Below are 22,797 nucleotides of genomic sequence, written 5' to 3'. Positions count from 1 at the left end.
AACAGACATTAACAAACGCATGCGCACAGCGAACTATCAACAACAACTACATTTCAAGGTAACATCAATGTTCTTCTCGATTAAAACAGTAAACTGCATCTTGTTCTTTTAAATGAAGTAAGTTACCTACGTAGTTTCCGTAACATTCCTTAATTTCCATTTTGTTAAAATAAAGAGCAATAGTGCATCAGAAAACCTAACGTTACATTCAGTCATTTGTTCTGTTTGACTTTGAAAGGTCAATCCGAAAACCTTCAGTTTTGTTTAACGCTACTTAATCAGTTTAATAGGTCCCCCTCCCTTTTGTACAAGTTTAGCCCAGATCATGTGGTTTAGCCTCATAAAACACACTTGGATGTGTTTTATTGATTTAAAAGGTTAACTGAACGTTAGTTCACCCAAAAATGAAAATTCTGTCATCCTCAAGTTGTTCCAAACCTGTATGAATTTCTTTCTAATGATGAACACAAAAGAAGATACAACAGATAATTGATGTCCACCATTGACTTTCAATTGTTTTTCCATTCTATGGAAGTCATTGGGGTCCATCAACTGTTTGGTTAACTTGCCCACATTCTTCAAAATATTTTCTTATGTTCAGCAGAAGCAATACGTTAATGGGTTTGGAACAACTTGAGGGTAACTTAAGTGATGACAAAATGTTCATTTTTCTCTAAACTACACCTTTAATGCTATTTTTTGTGAACCAATGCACTTTTAAAAAAAACAACAACAGTTATATACAGATTTTCAAGCCTTTGGTGACTTTCTGTCTCGTATGGTGTATACTGCAGTGATGGATGCAACTGTAAGACCCCTCAGAATCCCTCCTGAGATGGCCATTTATGCAGAGAAACATGATATATTTCATCTGGTTCAGGTATAGACATTTTACTAGATAATGTTTAACAAGTTTATTATCGATTCCACTCAAATAAATGACTCATTTGCAGACACTACTGAAAAATTTGATGGTGAACAAACCGGAGGACCCCATTCAACACCTGATTAACTTGCTGAAATGGGACGGTGTTGATGGTAAGATTTTTGTCATTATACTTGTGATAAATCCTTAGCATTTTTTTTTTTAAAATGTATTGTTTTAATTATCTTCCAAAAGCAATGCATTTTTACAAAATATATTTCATACCACAAGATGGCGCAGTCATATTAGAAGTTGAAGGAGCAGCAGATATCCAACTTATTAACACTGTTTAGATAAAAAGGCATTTATCATAATTATAGAATGACTGGCTGCTTTTTTAAACACATAGAAATACATTATATTAGACTTAGTTAACTATCAATGCCATCATGCATCAATGTAATGAGTACAGGTTATTGATTTTTACAAATAAACTTGTTTCAGTGCCAAGAATCATAATATTGGGTCCTCCAGCCTCTGGGAAAAGAACCATAGTAAGTCATTTTAAGTACAAAATGATGTAGTAGCTAAATTAATTGAGCTTTGTTTTAAACTACAATTAAACAATTCAAGTGTTGTTTATATTCAAGTGTGCGTTTCTATTCTGTTTATATGGTGATACATGGTTGAAATGGTGATAGGGTGATAGATAGTAAGTGTCGTGCTCACTGTAAATAACTCAGCTTGTGCTTTCTTCAGTCTTGCAGTTTATTTATAAATAGGTCTGTCATGTCAGTTTTATCAGAGTTAGATGAAATAGATATTTATCATAGTTACACCATGAGGCCTCAGAGATTCCAGTACTGCTACACATCATGCACTTTTGAATATTTTCATTTTTGTCAGCGTTTTATATTTAAAATTTTATATCCTGCTTCAGATTGTCCTCTTTTGTCTTGCCGCAGGCTAAAAAGTTATGTGAGCACACACAGGCTATTCACTTAACTTTTAGTGATATCTTCAAGGATGACAGTGACCTGACCAGAGCTGCACAGAATCAAGATAAAAAACAGGTAGGGTCTCTACTTCTATTAACTTTAGTTTTTTAGCAGGCCTAACATGGAAGTCTGCATGTATTTGTGTGTATTACTACTCAATTGCAAAGTATATTTAAGGAAAATTAGTCTGGAATGCCTTGATTGTTATTTTCATTTTAGATGTAGGAAATAGGAAAGGTAATGTTGTCAGCATTTGCTATAGTCTCTGGATGCCGGTAATTGCGGTCTCTGTGGTATTGTAAAGACATAGAACTGATCTTGTCTGAAGTCTGATCATGCAAATGCGATGCAGGCTAGTTAGTCGATAAATCAGGAGTTGAATAGAATTAAAAGAAAAGAGAGAGATGAGCTTAGGAAAAGTGCCTCCCAATGGTTTAATTATTCTAATTATCCTCTCACTTAAACTCGCCATGGCCTTGAGTTTAAAATAGAACGATCCAAAAGATTCCAATTATTATCATTTTCACAAAATTCACAAAGGAGAGTGAGATGAAAGCAGCAGAGGATGTCATAAATAATTAGAGATCCAACAGCATATTTTAATGTGTTTGTTTAATAATAATTGGATTGTTTTGGTGGACAGTCATTTAGTAGAGAACGGATATATCTCAGGTAGGTTTAGAAGGTAATGTTAGAGACACAAATGACAGTCAGTTGTTCTAAATTTTTATTTGACTATTATATTATATTTATTTAAATTCATTAGTATTACTTTTTTTAATTTAACACATTTTTCCTCTGTGATTTATTAATGCTGGTCTGATCAAAATGCAAATGAATCATTTGATAATCAGTACAGAGTTGTTTTAATTTCAAATATTTATTATTATATTAATATACAAGATTGTCATTCATTTATATATATATATATATATAAATATATAAAATATATATTATATGTGTATAGTATGTATTATTTATTTATTTTTAATAATTGAATTTGATTAAATCATTTACTCACTGCGTTTTATTGTCCGTAACGTGGGTCTAATAGAAGATCCCCAAAGAGGTCTGGAGCCAGTTGATTCAGCAACGCCTTTCAAAACCCGACTGTGTTCGACGGGTAAGGAGTTGCTTTTTCTTTTTCTTCACTTTTATTTCTTTTGTAATTAATTTAGAAAAAATGAACACTGCATGTGTTTTACTCAACCTGTCGAAAACGTGAAAAATGAAACAAGCCAGTGAGAGAAACATATTTTCATCCTGAACTTGCACGTAACCTCCACGTTTTGAACCGTGTGTAATGTTTACAAGCGTGATGCCCAAATAATTTGTCATATTTTTTTCTTTATCTACACTCAACCTTCTATGATAAATAATTAGACGTGTGTTTCTCCGCCTCCCTTGAGGACTGCTGGGATGGGTCTCGGGGAATGCAAGACTGCTGGTGAGAGTTCTCGGAGAAAGGCTTTCATCGCCAGCAGGCCCCTCACCGGCTGCCAGTTACATGTGATCTCAGCACTAATGCCACTTAAGAACCTCACCGCTGAGGTGTCCGTTCACGTTCACTCCTTAAGATCTCACACCTTTTGATTCCTCCTTTCATCTTTCAGTCAAATCACACAATCAATCACGGACTCCCTGATCGTGTCTTTTTCTGAAGTGTCAGTTTCTCCCGTGCAGCCGCACGGAGGAATATGTAAATCATCCGACTCCAAAAAAGCATCTTCTTTTATGCCTCGCTAAACTCCGCAAATGGCTTTACTCAGCCACGAAACTTTTTCTGTTTGGCATCCTTTAACTTTCACCTTTTAATCTCAGTAGTTTGTGATTAGCGACTCCTTTGAATCTAGTAATGGATGTTTATCCCTTCAGGCAAACTGTCTGATAGTATTTATCTGGTTATTTAATTATTTTCCTTCCTGACTGATCTGCATATGAGCAGAGGATTGAGGTAGAGTTTTCCCTCTGTAGATTTAGACACCTGACAAAGCATCTCTGGCTCACCATGAGGAGCCTTCATCTCATGGTCTTTTGCTTCGCACACACTTAAATGGGCCAAAGAATGGAATGATTGACATGTCACATCACCACTGGAGCCTAGACAGCTAAGCTTAATTGCTCTGCCACTGATGCCTGCGCGTGTGTGCGCTTGTCTATACCTGTTTTTCCAAATTAAGCAACAATGAATGTTAATCATGCCTAATCTAGGTCATCTAGTTCATCTCCGCCTGTCACTGCTTCTCAAGCTGTCTTAATTCTTTCTCTCTCGTTCCCTCATGAGGCTGCTGTTTGTAAAACTTTAGACTTGTACTCTTGTGGAAAATCAGGAGAGGGAGCATAGGTAATGAATAGCGATTTAAAGTAAAATGTCAATTTAATGAGTGCCTTTCAGTCCTGAAAAAAAAAAAGATGGACCCTAAAGTAAATGAGCAAAAAAAGAAGGAAAGAAAGAAAGAAAGATCATGGGGTGCGTGTCACAGTCATCCGGATCCCTAATGAGGCTTCCAAATAAAGTTATGCTGTTTGAATTTGCATAGTGTCTGTAATTCTATTTTGAGGGAGAACGAAGGAATCTAAGGGAAAGTTTGCAAATGAAATATTCATAACTTTTTGAGAGCAGACAATGCAAATAATGCTTTACGGAGTTGTTTTATTTGAAAATATAATCAAATAAAAATAAAAGATTTAAGGCAATTGTACACTATGATTCAAATGTTTGGGGTGGGGATTTGGAAATATTTTTGATTTAAACACTAAATACTGAAAAAACAGTGATATTGTGAAATATTTTTACAATTTAAAATAACTCTTCTATTTCAATATATTTTAAAATGTAATTTAATACAATTGAACAGCCTTTGTTTGCAATTGAAATAATTTGTAACGCTTTACTGTCACTTTTGATCAGTTTATTGCACCTGACTTAACTTAAACTGTAGTGTATATAATATGTATGTGCACATAATTTTCTGTAGTTTTTGAATTGATTTTCTATATAGACACTCTCGATCTTGTCGCTTTGACTGCCGTGACATGTCTAACGGTTTCTTCAGTGTTGTTTTGCATTATGATTGCTGTGTTAAAGATGCCATGTCAATTAAAGGAATTCCTTGACCCGGGTTCAGTTGTTAATTTTATTTTATTTTAAAACTAGAGCATCATTAAAGCGAATCAGTGGTTAACAGATAAGTGGACAGCTAATTGAGATCTAATTGTTAAAGTCAAGTGGAGTGTTTTGCAGCCGCTCCTGCTGTCATATTGTCTGTCTGTTGTGTGGGGGGAGCTGTGTGTTGGGGTCTGTGAGTGACATGTCGGGCCGCTGCTTCTGCTCCCCTGCCTTGCCTGCTGTTGGGCTGGCTGGTGACATCTGCTCCACGCATGTCCCTCCTGTGATAGCTGGCCTCACTGCAGATGTTCCAGTCCTGGGGTCTCTGTCTGAGCACGCTGCTACTGCACCACGGCCCCTTTTGATGTGGGGATGAAACGGAATGGAGCAAGTCGCAGTGGGGCTGTGTTCAGATGTATGTGTGGGAGTTAATAGAGCGTATGTGTGCACACTGGAGTTTGACTGAAGCAAGTTTGGACTCTACCTATAGGTTTCCTTGTCGTCAGGCCTCTGAACATACAGATATATTATAATAACTATCATTTCATTATGCTCTTCTAGAAATGAAGAAGAGACACATTTGTCATTCAAGAGGCTGGAGTTTGCTCAACATGCACCCTGTATTTTCCCTAGATTCATAGCAGTTAGATTGTGTAGGCTAGAGGCCTTTCATGCGTTCTGTGCGTCAGGCCCTGCTCATGGGCTTCCCAGCCACAGAGGCAATCAAATGCTTAATGGGAAAGTAAGTGGGAGGAAACTTGCGCGCCGAGATCAGGTGAAGCAAAGGATAGGTTTGCCGTTAAAGATCAAAGCCTGAAAAAACAAAGGCTGATATCAAACAGACACTCCAAACTCAGCAGCAAAAACCCACAGCTCCTCTGATAATACTTAGATCTATAAATGTTTGTTGCATATATTTATTTATTTTAAGATTATTCACTGCAGTAATAAGTTGGCCCCTAACAAGCACTTTTGGGAGATGGTTTCTTTGACTGTTCTTTATTTTGCCGCACCATTGCACAGCAAGCCTTGGGATTTAGGAGACTATTAGAGAGGAGGATTTTTTTTTATGGATTTGTAGCTAATGAATGATATGCATGCGTTTCCTTTCTTCTTATGTTATTTTTATTGCTAAGTGAGAAGTGTGGAGAGGAGCCGGAGAATTAGGCACATTTTCAAGGTTTTTATGGATTTAACCCTCCATTTGCCTCCCTGCATGAGACCCCATATGGGCCAGTTTTACTCCTTATTCATACAACAATTTATACATTCATTATTTACACTGGTACAGGGCAGCAATTTAAATGAATTATTCATATACAATTATTCATTCAAACACTATTAGTGTTTTTTAAAGTATTTTTCCAGGCAGGATATTGTTTTGCTTATATGAAAACTATTTTAAACAACAATTTAAGCACAGTAGCTGACCATGGGGAAAAGCAAGTGCATTTATAGAAGTGTAAACAGGAGAATTGTGTGTGTGTGGGTGTTTATTTAGGACAAAATGCAAGGTTTCAGCTGTGTTCGTGTGTCGGCATTGTCTGTCGCTTGCAAATTTGGTGTCATCACTTCACAGTTTTATTATTGTTTAAAGCAAATTGTTTGTACCTTTTCAAGTGTGCATAACGTGCATTGTATTTCCAGGGCTGGGTTTTGGAAGCCATTCCCAAGACGCAAGAAGAGGCACTATGTCTGCAAGAAGCAGGCATCACCCCAGATCATGTTGGTTAGTGGAGTGTTGTCCAAACACTTTGTTGTTCCCAACTGAAAAGCAAGAGATTTGAATCAGGACTCGATAATGAGACCGACCAAATATCTCTCTGGGACTCACTATCACTCCCCAGAGAACGTGTCAAACTCTAGTGCTTTCTTTTAACTCTTTCCTCGCAGTGATGCTGGAAGCTCCTGACGTCGTTCTGATTGAAAGGAGCCCGGGCAAGAGGATAGACCCTGTCTCAGGAGGTAATGTCGGTATGATCATTACACATTTCTTAGTTCAGAGAGTGGGACTGCGAGACAGGCAGCTAACATGCACAATTGTTTGAATGCATATCTGTGGACCTTGACAGCGCTCCACTTGTTTGCCGAATCCAAATCGGGCCTGTGTGTCCTCAGGGTTTCAGAAAGCCCAGCTGTAATGAACAAAAGTCAGAGCTCCCTGCAGATTTATGATGGTGTGGATGCACCATTTCCACATAATTGCCATTTTTCATTTTGTTTATGTATGATCCTTGTTTATGAATCTTTTTCAGGACATTCGCTGTCAAAATAAATTCTTTGGAAAATGTTTTTTTTTGCTTTAAATATATATATTTTACTTAATCTAATTTTACCTCAGCACATATATCCTGGAGTATAAATCATATCTGATGGCCTTTCCCACATGTTTTCTTTCCATGTCTTAGATGTATATCACGTCACCTTCATGTGGCCTGAAAGTGAAGAGGTTGCACAGCGTTTAGAAGCACCCAAGACACTGATGCCTGCTGATCTTATAGCAAAAAAGCTGCAGAAATACCACACAGAAGCTCATGCTCTGAGGCGCACCTACCACAGCTGCCTGAAGACCATCAATGCTGACCAGCCCCATGTAGACGTTTACTCTCAAGGTAAACCCTCCTCTGCATTAAAGGGATACTTCTATCAAAAATTGAAAATTCTGCCATTTACCCACCCCTCGTGTTGTTCCCAAACGGCTTGTTTTTCTTTTACGGAACTCAAATGAAGATATGTTGAAGTCTTCTTTTATGTTCTAAAAACGTCATACAGTTTTGGAACAACATTAAAGTGAATAATTGATGACAGCATTTTCATTTTTGGCTGAACTATCGCTTTAAATTAATGTTTACAAATATTCTTGTTAAGCTACTGACTTTGTATGAGGTATGAAACTGATCTTAGGTGGTATTTTCTAGGGTTGCACAATATACCGGCCACCATATCGGTATCGGCCGATATATGTTCATTTTTAATGTTATCATTATCAGCCCGATAAGAAAATTTGGCCGATATATTTAAAGTAAATATATAATAGATAATTTCCTTCAGCTGAGACACTTCAGATTCAACACGATGTTTTTTTTTTGCTTGAAATATGATGGGAAAAAAAACAGTCAATTGCAACATGTGCAGCGCAAGTCTGTCATAGAAATGACATAACATTATGATAACATTATAATCGTGTGTTTGGGACATTATATAAAAAATTTGATTTAGATTTGTTGGCCAATACATCGGTTATCGGCTTTCAAGTATAAATTTATCGGTTATCGGTATCGGCCAAAATTTTCATATCGGTGCATTGGGTGCTCATTTAATCAAGCCATTTGAATTCAAAACATAGGCTGCATTTCTAAAAATGTGTGCAGGTTAGACTTAGGTAGGTCACCGAGTTACAATTAGAGCTTTTCAAACATTTCTCCTAATATCACCTACTGCGATGAACAGACATCTACCGCCCCTATTGGTCGGAGGTCAGTAGTGAAGCGGCTGCATTCAGAGGCTGTGATTGACCTGCTTGTCAGGCACTCTTCCAGTTGAGGAGGTTGCCTCAGGCACCTCTGCAGGCACAGACTATCCCATGAGAACCTGGTCAGGGATGAGCGGTCCTCGCCAATTACATTAAAACCATCTGAATCCAACCTGTCTAAATATTATATCGCTCAACTTGACAAAATAATTTTGTCACTTCCCCTCCTTTAGTCGTGAGGTAGAGCTAGGCAGTGAATATTTAAACCGCTCTTTGCATACATCACTTTGACTGTAGCGTTAGGCAGCTTAGCAGCATTTTGTGAAATTCATACCATAGATATAGATGCATATTTATCATAGGAATGAGTATACATGGAACTGATAGCCAGTCATTGTATATTATGGGCATTTTTAGAAATGTTATAAACTGACCTCTGTCTATCACTTTTACAATATTTGGCCAGCTCAAGCTACATAAACATGAGCTGTAAGAAATTCATTTACAATTTTGGACTGGTTTCTTTCCATTTCTCGCTTTCTCGTGGAAATTTGGCTTATCTGGGGAGAAATAAAGGCTAATTTAGTCTCATGGCACATTAGTATTAAAGCCAAAATGCTCTGTTGAGTTACCTATCAAGGAAGCGATCCTCCAGCCTAATGGTTTTGCGCTGTGGCCTTGATTTGTAAATTGTATACTGTAGGACAGTGCATGCCTAATCTTAACTTAACTGCACCTGATTTTCTTGATATGCCTAAATGGAGGACATTAAATAAATATTTGAGATAAACTCTGCCATAAAACATTCATAAACCCATACTGAGGAGCAAACAGCAATAAGGCTGTCATCTTAAATCTAGTTTAGTGCTAATTCGGCATGCGGTTTGATTGCAACGTTGCTAGTTTCCCCCTGACTTAGCCTTTTAGCGCATTAACATGTTTCGCATATTAAGCATTTATCATGTTGTTGTATAACAATTAGCAGCATAAAGGGCTTGATGAGAGGAACTCATTAGTTATGATTAGGCTGTTGTTAATCATTGCACATTAGAATGGCGGCTCAGCGCAGGTTCCAGACAAACAGCATTGTTGTGAGTGAAACCCAACTGCAAACAGATGGCTTCGATGTGGATGTCACACTACAAGCAAATGCCCCCGTGGACATGAAAGGAAACCTCTGATGATTAATTAATCAAGTGGCTTTATATTCAGTTTAGTGGCAATCTCTGTTTATGATCTGAGCGAATAGGCTGTCACCAGCCTCACAAATGTGCTCTATTATCTTACTCCATTAAATATTCAATATAGTCTACCTGTGCCTGCATTGTGTTGTTTTGTATTAAAGCATTGCACGGTGTGAACATAGGGTTGAAGAAAATTACTTTTAATCTGTGTTGTTTGATTGCACAAACAAAAATGTTTTGCAATGCATATATGTTACAAAAAATTTTTTGGATCATTTAAAATGCTTTCTATTTTTTAAAGAATCCTGAAAAGAAAGATTTCAACAATAATAAGCAGCGCAACTGAGTTCAATATTGATGATAATATGATTGATAATTATTAATAATAGTATTAATAATACACCAAATCAGCATATTATTATAATGTGACACTGAAGACTGGAGTAATTCAGAATTGCCATAATGCCATCACAGGAAAAAATCACATTTTTAATTGTTCATAATATGGCTGTATTTTGGTTTAATAAATGCAGCCTTGTTTGAGAGGCTTATCATTTAAAACAAAAACATCAAAAAACGTACTGACTCCGAAATTTAACGATAGCTACATTTAAATATCACCTTGAACAAGAGATTTTAATAGGTCTAATTTATTCACTGAAAATGTATTTATCTAAGCAGTGCTGCACTTTGTTACATATCACTTACAATATCTCCTTCATTCCTTTATGGTTATTTTGTTTTTATACTGCAGTGCTGAACTATGTTCGTACTCCACGTCACTCTGCTTCACCCTACACTCCCAGAATCCTACTGTTGGGACCCCCAGGTTCAGGAAAGAGTCTTCAGGCAAAAAAAATTGCTCAGAAATATGGCATTGTCAACAGTAAGCTCCTCCTCAACTCTACATCTTATGTTAATTCTTATAAAATAATTCATATTTAATAAGACAGTTTAAAATTGTAGTTTAGCATTTGAATGAATCATTACACAGCTTTTTCCATACATTGACTGTTTATAGTGACCAAGCTCCAAAAAGGACACAAAAACACCAAAAATAGTGCACCGTTTTTGAATCTGGATGTAAAGAAAAAAATAACAGTGCAAGGGTTTAGAATAAATCATCTTTTTATATATTTTTTGAGTGAACCATTGTCGATAGTAGTTTGTTGTTCATTTAAAAATATTATTATTGTTGTTTATTACTTTCTTCTGTTCTTTCCCACATCTCTGTTGCTGTAGTTTGTTGTGGTGAGTTTCTGAAGGCTGTGTCAGCTGATGAGAACCATATGGGGGAGCTCATTAAACCCTACCTGGAGTCAGAACAGCAAGGTATGTCTCCTTACCTCCTCTATACCTACTGCCAAATGGGTCAATCACACAGAACAAGTCAAACCCCAGTCTGTAAGATGCAGAGTTATGTTTCCTGCTTTTGACCAGATAATTGGAACCCCCCACACACACACACATACACACACACCTCATAGTCAGAACGTGAGTCCGCTTAGTGAACATGTTGTGATATTTTCACATATTCACACATATATGATATTGGTTTATGATTCACAAATATGAAATTGGTAGTGCAAATGATTATCATAGAACGTGGACTAGGTAAATTTGATTACTTTCTGGACGTCTAAACAAAATCACAGTACTTGCTGGCTTCTTACCCTATAGGTTTTGCATCTACTGTAAGTAGACAACCATTTTTTATATAGTTAGAACACACCATAATGCTCTGGTTGTCTTGACTTTCTGTGATCTTTCATTCATCCTCATCATTGTTATTCCCTTCTCATCTCACACGCTCTCTGTGTCCTAACACCTCTCTGTTCTAAATCCCTCAGAGACCAGTAAATATATATAGATATATAGTCCCACTCCTCAGAGAATGCATTCAGCCATTGGGACTGCCAATCACTACCTTTATCACCGCTCTGGCCCAAGTCTCTCGCCTTGAGCAAGTTTTCATTAATTTAATAAAGATTCTCAAGGGATACAAAGCACAGAGTGTAAGCGTGCATTGTGTGTGTGTGTGTGTGTGTGTGTGTGTGTGTGCGAGTTTTAAATAAATATTTAGCCTTTTCATTGATAGGGAAAAAATGGGGAGAAGATGGAGATTGGGACTTGGAATGACGCAAGCCTGATTTAAACTTGTATCGCCTGGATAAGCACCATGTCATGTCTTTATTTCACATCCTTAGCTTTAAATCAATAGTTTACCCAAAAATGTACTTTCTGCCATCATTTACTCGCCTTAAGCTCATGGTGGTCCAAACCTGACTTTTTTGCTTCTGTGTAACACAAAAGAAGTCAGTGGGGTCCAAACAACTTTAGCCTTTATTGAAAGAAAATTAATATTCAGTTTTGGGTGGGTTTATGAATTTAATCTCAATTCAGCCAGATGTTGTTTTACCAGTTGCGTCACACTTACAAAAAAAAATCTTGACTTAAATTAAAAGCTAAAAAGGATAACACTCTGGGAAAAAAACTTTCATTATCAATGTAATCTTATGTAGAATAGAATTACATTGCGCATTATAGAAAACAGGATATAATTTATAATAAACAGGAAGAAAACAGCTGCAATATATAATTATTATATCATATTATAATTTATGGATAACTGTAACTAACATTATTAAAACAGATCCTGAGTTCTTGTACATTGGAACACATTTCAACATTACATTAAAACTTTGAAACATGATATTTCTTTAACATTCAGAGTAGAGCAAATGTTTCTCCATGAATTCTCTATTAAGTGTGATCCCATGTTTGTGATTTATTAATGAAAGTTATTATAAAGTGCCATCAATTCATATGGAATTCTGTGTAAATACAACCTATAATGGCTAATGCTGAAATCTTGATTGTTAACTAAACTTTTTTTTAATGATCCATCTACCCAAGTACACATGCTCACCCATTGTGATTGTCATATCTGTCAGAGTATGTTAAGTATCTTTTCAGCTGTAGCAGTATCTGTCACGTGCGACTTGTGTTCGTAAATTCATGTTGCGTGTTTGTTGAAGTAGCAATGTGTGCATAAGAAATGCTATGTAAATGTTTTGTTAGCTCGTATTTCATTGCCTTGTTGAACAGGGCTTCGGTATCCAGGGAGAGGGGGGGTTTTGTGCCTTCTCTCTCTTCCCTTCGCTTTTCTCCCCCCTTTCCCTGCGACTGAGAATTTGAGGCAGAGAGCTTGCCTAAATAATTTACAAGTTGATTAATGGCCTCACAGGGGTATAATTAGGTGATGGAGAGATGGTGGCTAGTGTAACCAGTACAGTGCTTCTGGGATTTGAGAAGCCAGATTATTAAGCAAACCCAAAAAAAAAAGAGTCTTAGCAGAAGTGAAGAAGAGGAAAGAAAGAAAGAAGAGGAAGCCTCTCCAGGCTGCCTGATGTTTGAAGCAGGGCTGCAGAGATAGGCAAGAGGCTGTGCGTGTTTGATGTGGAAATTGGACAGTTTGAAACCGTCGACTTTAATTTTTCACCAGCTGCAGGGACCCCCCTGGGTGCCAGCTTGCGTTCCTTAAAGAATGCTGTTCTATTTTCTCTTTACCCTCATTATTTGTTTGTCCTCCGCGCCACTCTCGTTAGTTATCCCGCCGCATTACAAACGCTACCCTTCTCTACCGCACTGTCCGTCAGTTTTAAGAGGTACCATCAACCCCTTAAACAATTCGCTCGTGTTGCCTGTCAGCCAGCAATTGACTGCTTTTGTACTCTGAGAGGGACCCGTGAAATATCTTCAAAAGACAAAATGTACATACATGAATTTAAATGACACCGTGTCTGCTAATTATTTATCACCTCACATCTGAATAAACCACCTTGATTTGATACTGATACAAACAAAAGGCACGTCCTTGACAATACTGTTTGATGATGAGATCACTGATGCTTTGTATGGAGATGATGTTGTTTTAGTTCTGCTCAGACCATCTCCTTTAATCGAATCTTCTTAAAGGGGCGCTCTAAATTGCCTCCACGCAGTTTAAGTGAAATATTAATTTCCTTTCCTGTCCACCTCTGCCCATGTGTTTTCATATCAGATCAAATTTACTGTTTATTTGGGGTATTAAACTCTTAAAACGGTGTCCTATAACAACAACTTTCATATTTCAAAAAGTTTTCGTACTGTTTTTTTTTTCTTCTTCTTTTTTTATAAAGTCTTCTTCACACTACCTGGAAAAAAGTAAACAAATGAAAGGCCTTTCTCACGTCCGTTAGATCTATAACACTGTGATCTCGCGTCCTGCAGGGGGGAACGTATACAGTATTTCAAACAAAATGCTAAGCAGGTATGTTTGTGTGCGTGTCTCGTGGGGTAACCCCCTCTGAACACCGTGTTTACATTATATAGGACGAGTGTCATTCAAAGGACACAGCAAGTTGATTTTCAGGAGTCTGAACCTCTTGATTCTCGAAGTTTGCCTTAATGAGATTTCTCTTCTACAGTTTGCATTTTTGTGTTTCTGTCATGTAGTTAGGGGAAAAAAAACAACGATAACTGTATCGTAATATTGCTGTATTTATGTTTAATCCATACAGTGCCATCCAGTATAGTCCTGCGGATCCTTACAGAGAGACTGAGCAGGATGGACTGTACCACACGAGGCTGGGTGCTCCATGGATTTCCTCAAGATGTGGAGCAGGCAGAAAAACTCCAAGAGTCTAATTTCCTACCAAACAGGTAAATCAGTCACTATAAACTTATTTAAATGTCTATAAATGTTGAAACTCAGCATGTTAACTAACTACCAAAGGGCACATGACTGCACAGGGATCTAAACTATTATCACAATGATTTGTTACAGTGGTTTCCTTTTTTTTTCTTCTTGTGTATCCTTCGATGAATATCTTTTGAAATAGAAAGTCAAAAGAACAGCATTTATTTGAAATATAACTTTTTCATAACAATGTGATTATTGTTACAAATACAATGATCAGTCCTTGATGAATTAAAAATTAAATCAATTCTTACTATTTTTTTAATGGTAGTTTGTATCACAATATGCATGCATGGCATATTTGAAAACAAGGAAGTGCACTATATTTGAAAGCAAGTGTGACATACTTTGAGAACCACTTTTTTACATTCAATTCATCTTTCCATTCCTATATATCGATTTCAACCTATGCATCATCTATCACTGTATTCCCATTCATTGACCTGTCAAACACTTTAGACCAGTGACAGACAGAGATGTAAACATTGGAGTTTAGCTATAATGAAAACAAAATTTTCTAAACTGCACTGGGAATTTTTTAGTAATTATTTGTGATTTGCATCTCCTCAGCTATCCTAAATAGTGAGTGTAACTGCAGGGCTCAGATTGCCCTCTCAGATTACCCTTAACTCAACTGCCCTGGAGGATCTGATGGCACTTAGATTATACAACCTGTCCTCCGTGTGTGTCCCCTCATCAGAGAGCTCACTTTGAGGGTTAGGTCATCAGTGAAAATAGTGTGTCCCAATTCTGTCTCCTTTGACACAGAAACAAGAGCAGGAGTGCACAAATCTGTGCAGTAACCAGTGTTGGGGAAAGTTACTTTGAAAAGTAATGCATTAATATTACGTTACTCCCTTTAAAAAGTAACGTTTTTTTTTTACTAAAAAAGTAATTGCTTTAATTCGAAAACTGGGCTGTGCTTTTTTTCCATTAACAAAAAAGTTATATTTAGGGGCAAATATTCTTTATTTTAAGTTCTCTATTTTGAACAAAATATTTATAATAAGGCTGAAGGAAATGCAAATTCACGTGTGTACAGTAGAGGGCGCAGCTAAAACAATCCTTTCTGTTTAACTGAATCATTGAAGGTCAGCAGCAAGTACATTGGTCAATGAACGAAGTGAGATTAAATGTATAAAATATTGGTTTCATTTAACATATTTAATTTTTGCTGGTTTGCATAGTATTCTGATTCAGTATTTCACTGATTTCGTTCATTTTGAGTATTTCTGAATCGTTTTTTTTTCCTTTTGCCAGTGAGATAAGTAAATAATGACATTTAGTCTAGAACTAAAATAACTATCAATTTACTCACAATTTCTCTCAACATGAGGACAGAAGAGTTTTGTTGTAAATTTAAATTCCCCTATAGTCAATAATTGTATCCCTTAAAACTATATTTGATCACCAAAATATTTATTTTTATATTTAAATACATATTTAAACATTTTTTTCTGTGAAAGATTTTCCAGTTTCCGTGAAAAAAATTGCATGTCTTAAAATAGCTTGATGTAACACCCTCTGTCTACACCCTTGCCTCATTTCTATACGTGGTTCTATGAATATGCAAATTGGCCCCACCTCCACTCACTCACACAAGCTCAAAGATCCACTCTAATTGACTTGAGTGGTTGACTTTTGAATTTACACGCATGGATTGTCTTAAAAACACCATATATACATAAACAACATTAAAAGCTTGATTTTCACCACAGAGGGACTTTAAAAGTAATCCGTTTACCAGTTACTTGGAAAAAAAGTACTCTGATTATGTAAGGAACAAGTTACTTGTAATGCGTTACACCCAACACTGGCAGTAACATTAGTAAAAATATACTTGTTCACTGCAGGGCCTGCTTTTCAACCTGTCTCTAATTATGATTTCTCATCATATTTAGTAAGATTTGATCCCAGATGTCAGCAAGCAGACATGGTGTCCACTTTCCTCGCCGCTTCAGCATATAAAGGCCTTATTTCCTCCATTAACAGCCCCTGTTGTTTGGGCTAATGGCAGGGGACCTCATTTACATAGCATTAGCGTAATTGATTCGAAGGCCCGCGGTTAGCCTGGCCCTGAAACAATGGGGAGATAATGTTTCAGATGGGGCTGATGATGGCCCGATGGCGGCGCTGTACCTGACAGCTTTATTAATTAACAGCTCTCTGGTTACCAGGCTTTAGTGAGGATGAATAAGTCAGCTCCTCCTGGAGCAGTGCCAGGGCATGGGCATTTAATAGTTGTCATTGGCAGAAGAGATTGGGGATAGAGTGTGGATCCCTTTACCCATTTCCTGAAAGGGCTCCATTAACAGAGAGTCTCTGATTGCGATGAGTGCCAAGACGATGTTGCTTGTGTGACTCTAGAGGCCTGTGGCACGAAGTAGCAGTTTCAGAGTAGGTTTAGAGTTGACAATACCATTCAAATCCAACCTGGTTTAGATCAGGTTCAGTGGGCTCACAACACTCCATATAAAGATTCTCTGTCAACTCAGGGTTTGATCCAGAGTTTGTGATTAATTGTGGAGCGCGAGGACATGAAAGTGTGACGTGCAGCGAATAGAATAGCCAATCACACGGAACATGGAGAGCATTAGTTTGATTGACTTCTCAAGAGAGAGCCGGTGCAATTCACTTCTCTGGTGAAGATTAAGAGATCGTTATTAAATATAATATGAATTTTAAATGCATTTACAAGGCAAAAATAAACACTGCTGCTGCTGCCTAAGTTTGATAAGGTCGCTGAAAGAATATATCTGACTCAATGCTAGTGAATCAACTGATTTTAACTAATAAAAATTTATATAGGCTCAAAAACAGCTAAAGAGGAAAATTGTAAGCTTTAAAAACTTTATATACAGTTTTGAAGCTTGAAATTATAATTATATTAATTTAAATGCAAAGTTTAATATTTGTCAATTCATATAAATTTATGTAATTAGCAGCAAAAGAAAGGTAACTTTGGTGATCTCTATAACCCAGAATAAAACCTGCTCTGGTTTTATTGTATTTTGCTTTGTGTTGTTTAAATATACATACAGTAATGATGACCTGTTTGCCTTGCTGAAGTTGTAGTTGCAGAGTAGTGGCTGTCTGTTCCAGTTAGTGGCATAGTCTTTTGTCATGTAAAGGAAGTTACCTGATCCATGAAAGACGAAAGAGGAAGAAAAGGAAAAAGGACGCTCGCTAATGAAGTTACCTCATCAGATAAATGAAGATGCCTTTGCTCTGGTTTCTCGTGCTGCAATCATCCGATCCTCTTTCAAAAGCTGATCAGTCAGTTAGCCATGGCTGTATGACACTTTGTTAAGAAGGAAATCTAAAATAATTATCTATTGTTATCTACAGCAAAGTTTGAGCCAGTGGTATTCAACCTTTTTTGACAATATTTGAAGATTTTTTCTGAAGATTTGTGAAGGATTTCTAAAAAAATATATATATATTTTTACTCCCAATTTTTAACAATAAAATATTTTAGATCTTGAAAATAACTATAAATAACTATATCTATATAAATGTATATTCATCATTAAAAATGCCCATGGAGTTATAAGATTTTGTTCATTTTCAGGTCTAGAAATGGCCATTTTTAGCCTAATTTCAATTTCTATCCAAATGATTCACTGAAAGGATCTGAATTAAAAGAATGATTCTTTTATGAATCAGACAATCCTATTCACTCATGACTAGGGCAGATGTCATGATTTGCAAACAATTTGTTATCTAAAAATGCCCATGGAGATTTTGTTCATTTCCAGGTGTAGAAATGACCATTTTGAAATTAGGCTGATTACAGTAACTAAGCTATTTAAAATGAGCATATTTTAATGCTTGTTTTCTCTTATTTCAAATAATTTTAATTCATTTAATTCTTGAGGCCCCTTTTTTGGAGTTTGCTGAGGCCTGGTTGTATGAGGCCCTGAGGCCAACTTATATGACTTTTTAGGTAAATATCTTGGCCACTTTTTTCATATAATGAAATTAAAATGACCAAAAGAACCATAAAAGTATTATAAATTGGTCTTTACGGCTATAGTTCAAAACTTCAGAAGCTGTGCAGTAGATTTCCGTGAGGAACAAAAATGTGTTATCCTTTGCAAATCATGACATCTGCCCTAGTCATGAGTGAATAGGAATGTCTGATTCAGGAAAGAAACATTCTTTTAATTCCTTTCAGTGAATCATTTGATCCAGTTTAATAAACAGGTCTCAATGATTCATTCATGAATCAAACCAATACGGCTCTTCTCTTTGGTCTGTTTCATAAAAAAATTATTTGAAAAATTTGACTTCAAATATAGAACATAGGCCATATCGACCAATTTGATTGTGCTTATTTTGTCATAAAGTTTGAGGTAAAAAGGAAAGGTAACATAATACCTGAGCTTCTCTTTGGACCCGTGTCCAAACCCCTCATACATGATCATTCTCAGACTGTACAGGTCATTTTTACTTTGTTAGTTTCACTGGTCTCTCTCCCACCCCTCCTACCAGTCTTTAACTACTCTCCAGTTTGGCTAGTCATCAGCCTCTTACAGCCTTGACACACTTGCAAACAATCAGAGTCTTTGGAAGCTCTGAAATATGCATGGGTACCTGTGACAGGTAGATAAAGAAGAGCAATTAGCCATGTAATCTAAGAGACTGGCCCATTTACCTGCTCTCGTCCCATCCTAGCCTTGCCTTGCCCTGCCCTCTCCCCCCTCTCTTTCTCTCTCTTTCCACTTGCATCTTGCTCTCTATTAGTAAAATATATTTCATGTGTCCGCTCCCCATCAAATCAAGCAACACTTCCTCTGATTGGCTTATAAATTATACAGCAGGGGCAGCATTACAATTTAATCAGTGGTAAACATTGCCGTGGCCACCTGTAAAGAATCTTTCCCTCATTAATTTCTTAATTTGGAGAGATAGAAAGGGAGGCAGAGGGGCCGAGGGGAGCGGCTCCGAGAGATCGGATAGACAGGCAGAGACCTTCTTGGATCACTTCAGCTCAGCGAGTAAACTGAAGAACAAAGGGGTCAAAGGTTACCACCATCTACTTAATGTATAGCGTATACCAGTGGAAGAATAGAAACTGCATTCGCGCACACGCACGTACTGACGTTGGGATGTGCTAAGACTAGCGCGATTCAGGATCATTTGTAGCAGCTGAGGACTGTCAGGCTCTTGTTATCTGCCTTGTTTTAGTCAGTCATTTGTTAGAGGATCTCAAGCTGTCATGTAAGAAACATCTAATGTAAATCAATTCATCTTGTACAGCTCCCCCCACACAAAAAGTGGGGGAATGAGAAGAAAGACAAACACAAGCCCCTACCCTCCCACCCTCCCATCCTCCAGCCCCAGACACAACGCACCATCCTTTTGCTCCTCCAGATTTATAAATATTTCATGAGGAAGCATAAATATTAATTCTAATAGCTTTGCAGAGTAGTTATTATTTCTTTTTTAAGACAAATATTCATTAAAAATTGAGAGAAACCTTTTTCTGAAACGATTAAACCTACACACACACGCACACACATTATTATGGCTCTTAAACACTTCAAATATCTAGCATTTTCAGTCCAGACTAATAGTCAGTTAAAGCGCCATGTCTCCTTTGTCCATTTCAGAAGGCCCCGTGGTTCACAGTGGTACCGAGAGCCAGGAACACAAAGACATTTAAATATTTGATCAAAAGAAAAGCACCAACTTAGATCTCTTTCTCCCTTTTCCCTTAGTTTCTCAACCCCTTTTGGTGGAAAAGGAGGCCTTATGATGTACAATTCCTGTTTGTCTTTATCTATACTGTAGCTTGAATTGGTCCAAAATCGCATCTCACCCCAATCTCAGTCTGTGTAAAATGTTTAGGTGGCTAAAGATTAAATAATGTGGACGAGGCTGTGAGGTTCCTGTCCTCTGGAGGCTTGGATTAAATCATTTGGGATAAGACTGGCATGTAAACCCCCCCACCTGACCACACCATTAGGCCCACTTTGTGTCTGGACAATGTCAAAACACAATGACCCCTGGGTAGAAACCCTAACATTCCTCTGTTGAAGTCCTCTCATGACCCAGGAGAGTATCCCTGTTTTCCATTATTTTCTTCATCATTTATTTAGCTCTAATACCAGGCAATTATGATGATTTCTCTTTGAATGCTAGATAGAGTCTGTATGTAATAGAATAATGGATTGATATGCTTTTCGCATGACATGTTATGATTTTTGAAGACATTTTGAGAATCATAATGAGTTTGACGATTCCAGTTGCTCTTACAATTCTGATTCTGCTAAAGGTACGTTGTTGTTCAAATGTTTGGGGTTTGGACATTTTTTGTATGTTTTTTAATAAATGATTTTGAAGTCTCTTAAGCTTAACTAGGCTGCATTTACAGTATGTGGTCTATTTGATGTGTTTTATTTATCTATTTACGTGTTTTCTATTTTAATATATTTTAAAATGTAATGTATTTTTGTGATGGCAAAGCTAGATTGTCAGAAATCATTCTAATATGCTGATTTGCTGCTTAAGAAACTTTTCTTCTCTTTATTAAAGCTGTAGTGCTGCTTATTATTTTATGGAAATCGTGGTGCACTTTTTCCGGATTCTTTGATGAATATAATGTTTAAAGGAACTGAATTTATTTGAAATAAAAAAAAAAAAACTTTTGTAAATTTTGTATTCATTTCTTACAAAGAAATAAGTCTTATTAATGCCAACCCTTTGAAAAATAGTGTATGTTTACACAGACTACTCTTTTGGCTGTTTTTGTAGAATATTGCATTCATTTATTTTATAAAATTCCCCTGAAAAAACACATAACGTTGATCTTTAATTATATGACTGGTCTTACGCTTAGTTAAGCTATTTTGGTTGATTTTCTAAAAACAAAAAGTCATTTATTTGCGAGTCACATTATACTGATTGATTCATTAAAAATAACAGACTCACAAGAGTCATTGTTTTATTATTGGACTACACTGATCGCCTTTTGTGTGTGTGGTATATAATATTTTTACCAAGCAATATCTTTACTCAGGCGATTTGAGAGAATAACAGATATCATGACAGACTTCCACATGATCTCTGCCTCTGTCCCCTCTAGGGTCTTCTTCCTGGAGATGACTGATGACATTGCTATCCAGAGGGTAACACTTAGGAGTGTGGATCCTGTGACTGGAGAATGGTAAGAAGGACCTTCTGCTTAGCAAATTGTACATTTGTATGTAAAGAAACCATTCCATCAGGTTCAACTAAAAGCATAAATGTATTCTGAATGTTGCGTTTGAACTCTGCAGGTATCACACAGTGAATAAACCCGCCCCTAGTCCAGAAGTGCAGGCCCGGCTTCGGTCTGACCCGAGAAATTCAGAAGCACGGCTGCTAAGAAGGCTTAAGGAGTACTGGAGCCATGCAGTGGACCTGCAGGCTTTTTACCCACAGGCAGTGTATATCAATGCTGACCAGGACCCACACACCGTGTTTGAGTCACTGGAGAGTAGACTAGTAGACCGACTACCCAAAGTCATGTCTAAACGAGAAACATGTGAGGGCTAATCCTCTTTAAACACTGTTAGAGGGATACTCCACCTAAAAAATTTAATTCTCTCACAATTTACGCACACTCATGCCTTCCCAGGTGTATCTGACTTTCATCTTTGGACCAAATATGGAGATTCAATCAATCTCTCTGGGTCCATATAATGCAAATGAATGAGTCCCTCAAAGTTTACACTTCAAAACCTACATGAAACAAACACGAATTTAATCCATACGACCCCAATGGATAAATCAATGTTTTCTGAAGTGAAACGATAGGTATGTAAGAAAAATACAAATATTTAAAACTTTGTATGCTATAAACCATTGCTTCTGGCCTAATGTCAATGCTTGGCATAACGTCAGCACGTTGTAAAACTCAAGAAATCATGTGGAAACACAGATAACGTCACTTCTTGAGTTTCAATATTTGTGTCAAGCATGGACTCATATGTCAGTTGACCGTAAGCAATGATTTATAGTGTAAAAGTTTGAAATAGTTTTTTTTACACACACATATCGTTTTTGCTTCAGAAGACAATGATTCATCCTCTACCATTATGGATTACCTTTAAGCATACACAGCTTTAATGCGAATTCTAGTTCTGTTTGTTGTGCTTTTATTTTTCTCCTGTCATTTGTACATCTGTACATCTGAAAGGCTACTTAATAAATTTCTTTTAAATTTGACTTTAGTTCTCTTTTCTTGGTCATAGTTATATCTTATATTTTAATGAACACTGACATGTCTCCAAATACATCATGGTAAAATACATTACTCAACTGATGTAGATGTACATGTACCCATTCTTGCCGTCTGAGTTAATGGGAGTGCATGGCACCTGGTAATTCGACGTATGATTAATTAACATAACAGGAAAAAGCAGTCTGGCCAGAGCCTTTG

At 36.9% G+C, this 22,797-nt stretch overlaps 1 protein-coding gene across 1 annotated transcript; it reads left to right on the top strand.

The window, feature by feature from the left end:
• ak8 (adenylate kinase 8) lies at positions 1-22,583 on the top strand. The gene is made up of 14 exons (XM_039658402.2): positions 1-58; positions 795-880; positions 954-1,038; positions 1,370-1,419; positions 1,831-1,938; positions 2,918-2,986; positions 6,620-6,701; positions 6,866-6,937; positions 7,381-7,584; positions 10,383-10,514; positions 10,871-10,960; positions 14,191-14,332; positions 21,460-21,540; positions 21,653-22,583. Exons 2-14 carry the CDS (start codon positions 797-799, stop codon positions 21,909-21,911), a joined length of 1,458 nt encoding a protein of 485 aa, XP_039514336.2. The 5' UTR covers positions 1-58; positions 795-796; the 3' UTR covers positions 21,912-22,583.
• Positions 22,584-22,797: the final 214 nt, after the last annotated feature.

Source organism: Pimephales promelas, chromosome 4 (assembly GCF_988280905.1).
Source record: "Pimephales promelas chromosome 4, fPimPro1.hap1.1, whole genome shotgun sequence".
Lineage (NCBI taxonomy): Eukaryota > Metazoa > Chordata > Actinopteri > Cypriniformes > Leuciscidae > Pimephales > Pimephales promelas.
This window is presented reverse-complemented; position numbering and strand designations above follow the sequence as displayed.

Bases quoted from the DNA above. Each gene is read 5' to 3' on its own strand.
- ak8 (XM_039658402.2), top strand. From the start codon at position 797: ATGGATGCAACTGTAAGACCCCTCAGAATCCCTCCTGAGATGGCCATT. The intron at 881-953 runs GTATAGACATTT...ACTCATTTGCAG, and splicing joins ATATATTTCATCTGGTTCAG to ACACTACTGAAAAATTTGAT. The intron at 10,961-14,190 runs GTATGTCTCCTT...TAATCCATACAG, and splicing joins CCTGGAGTCAGAACAGCAAG to TGCCATCCAGTATAGTCCTG.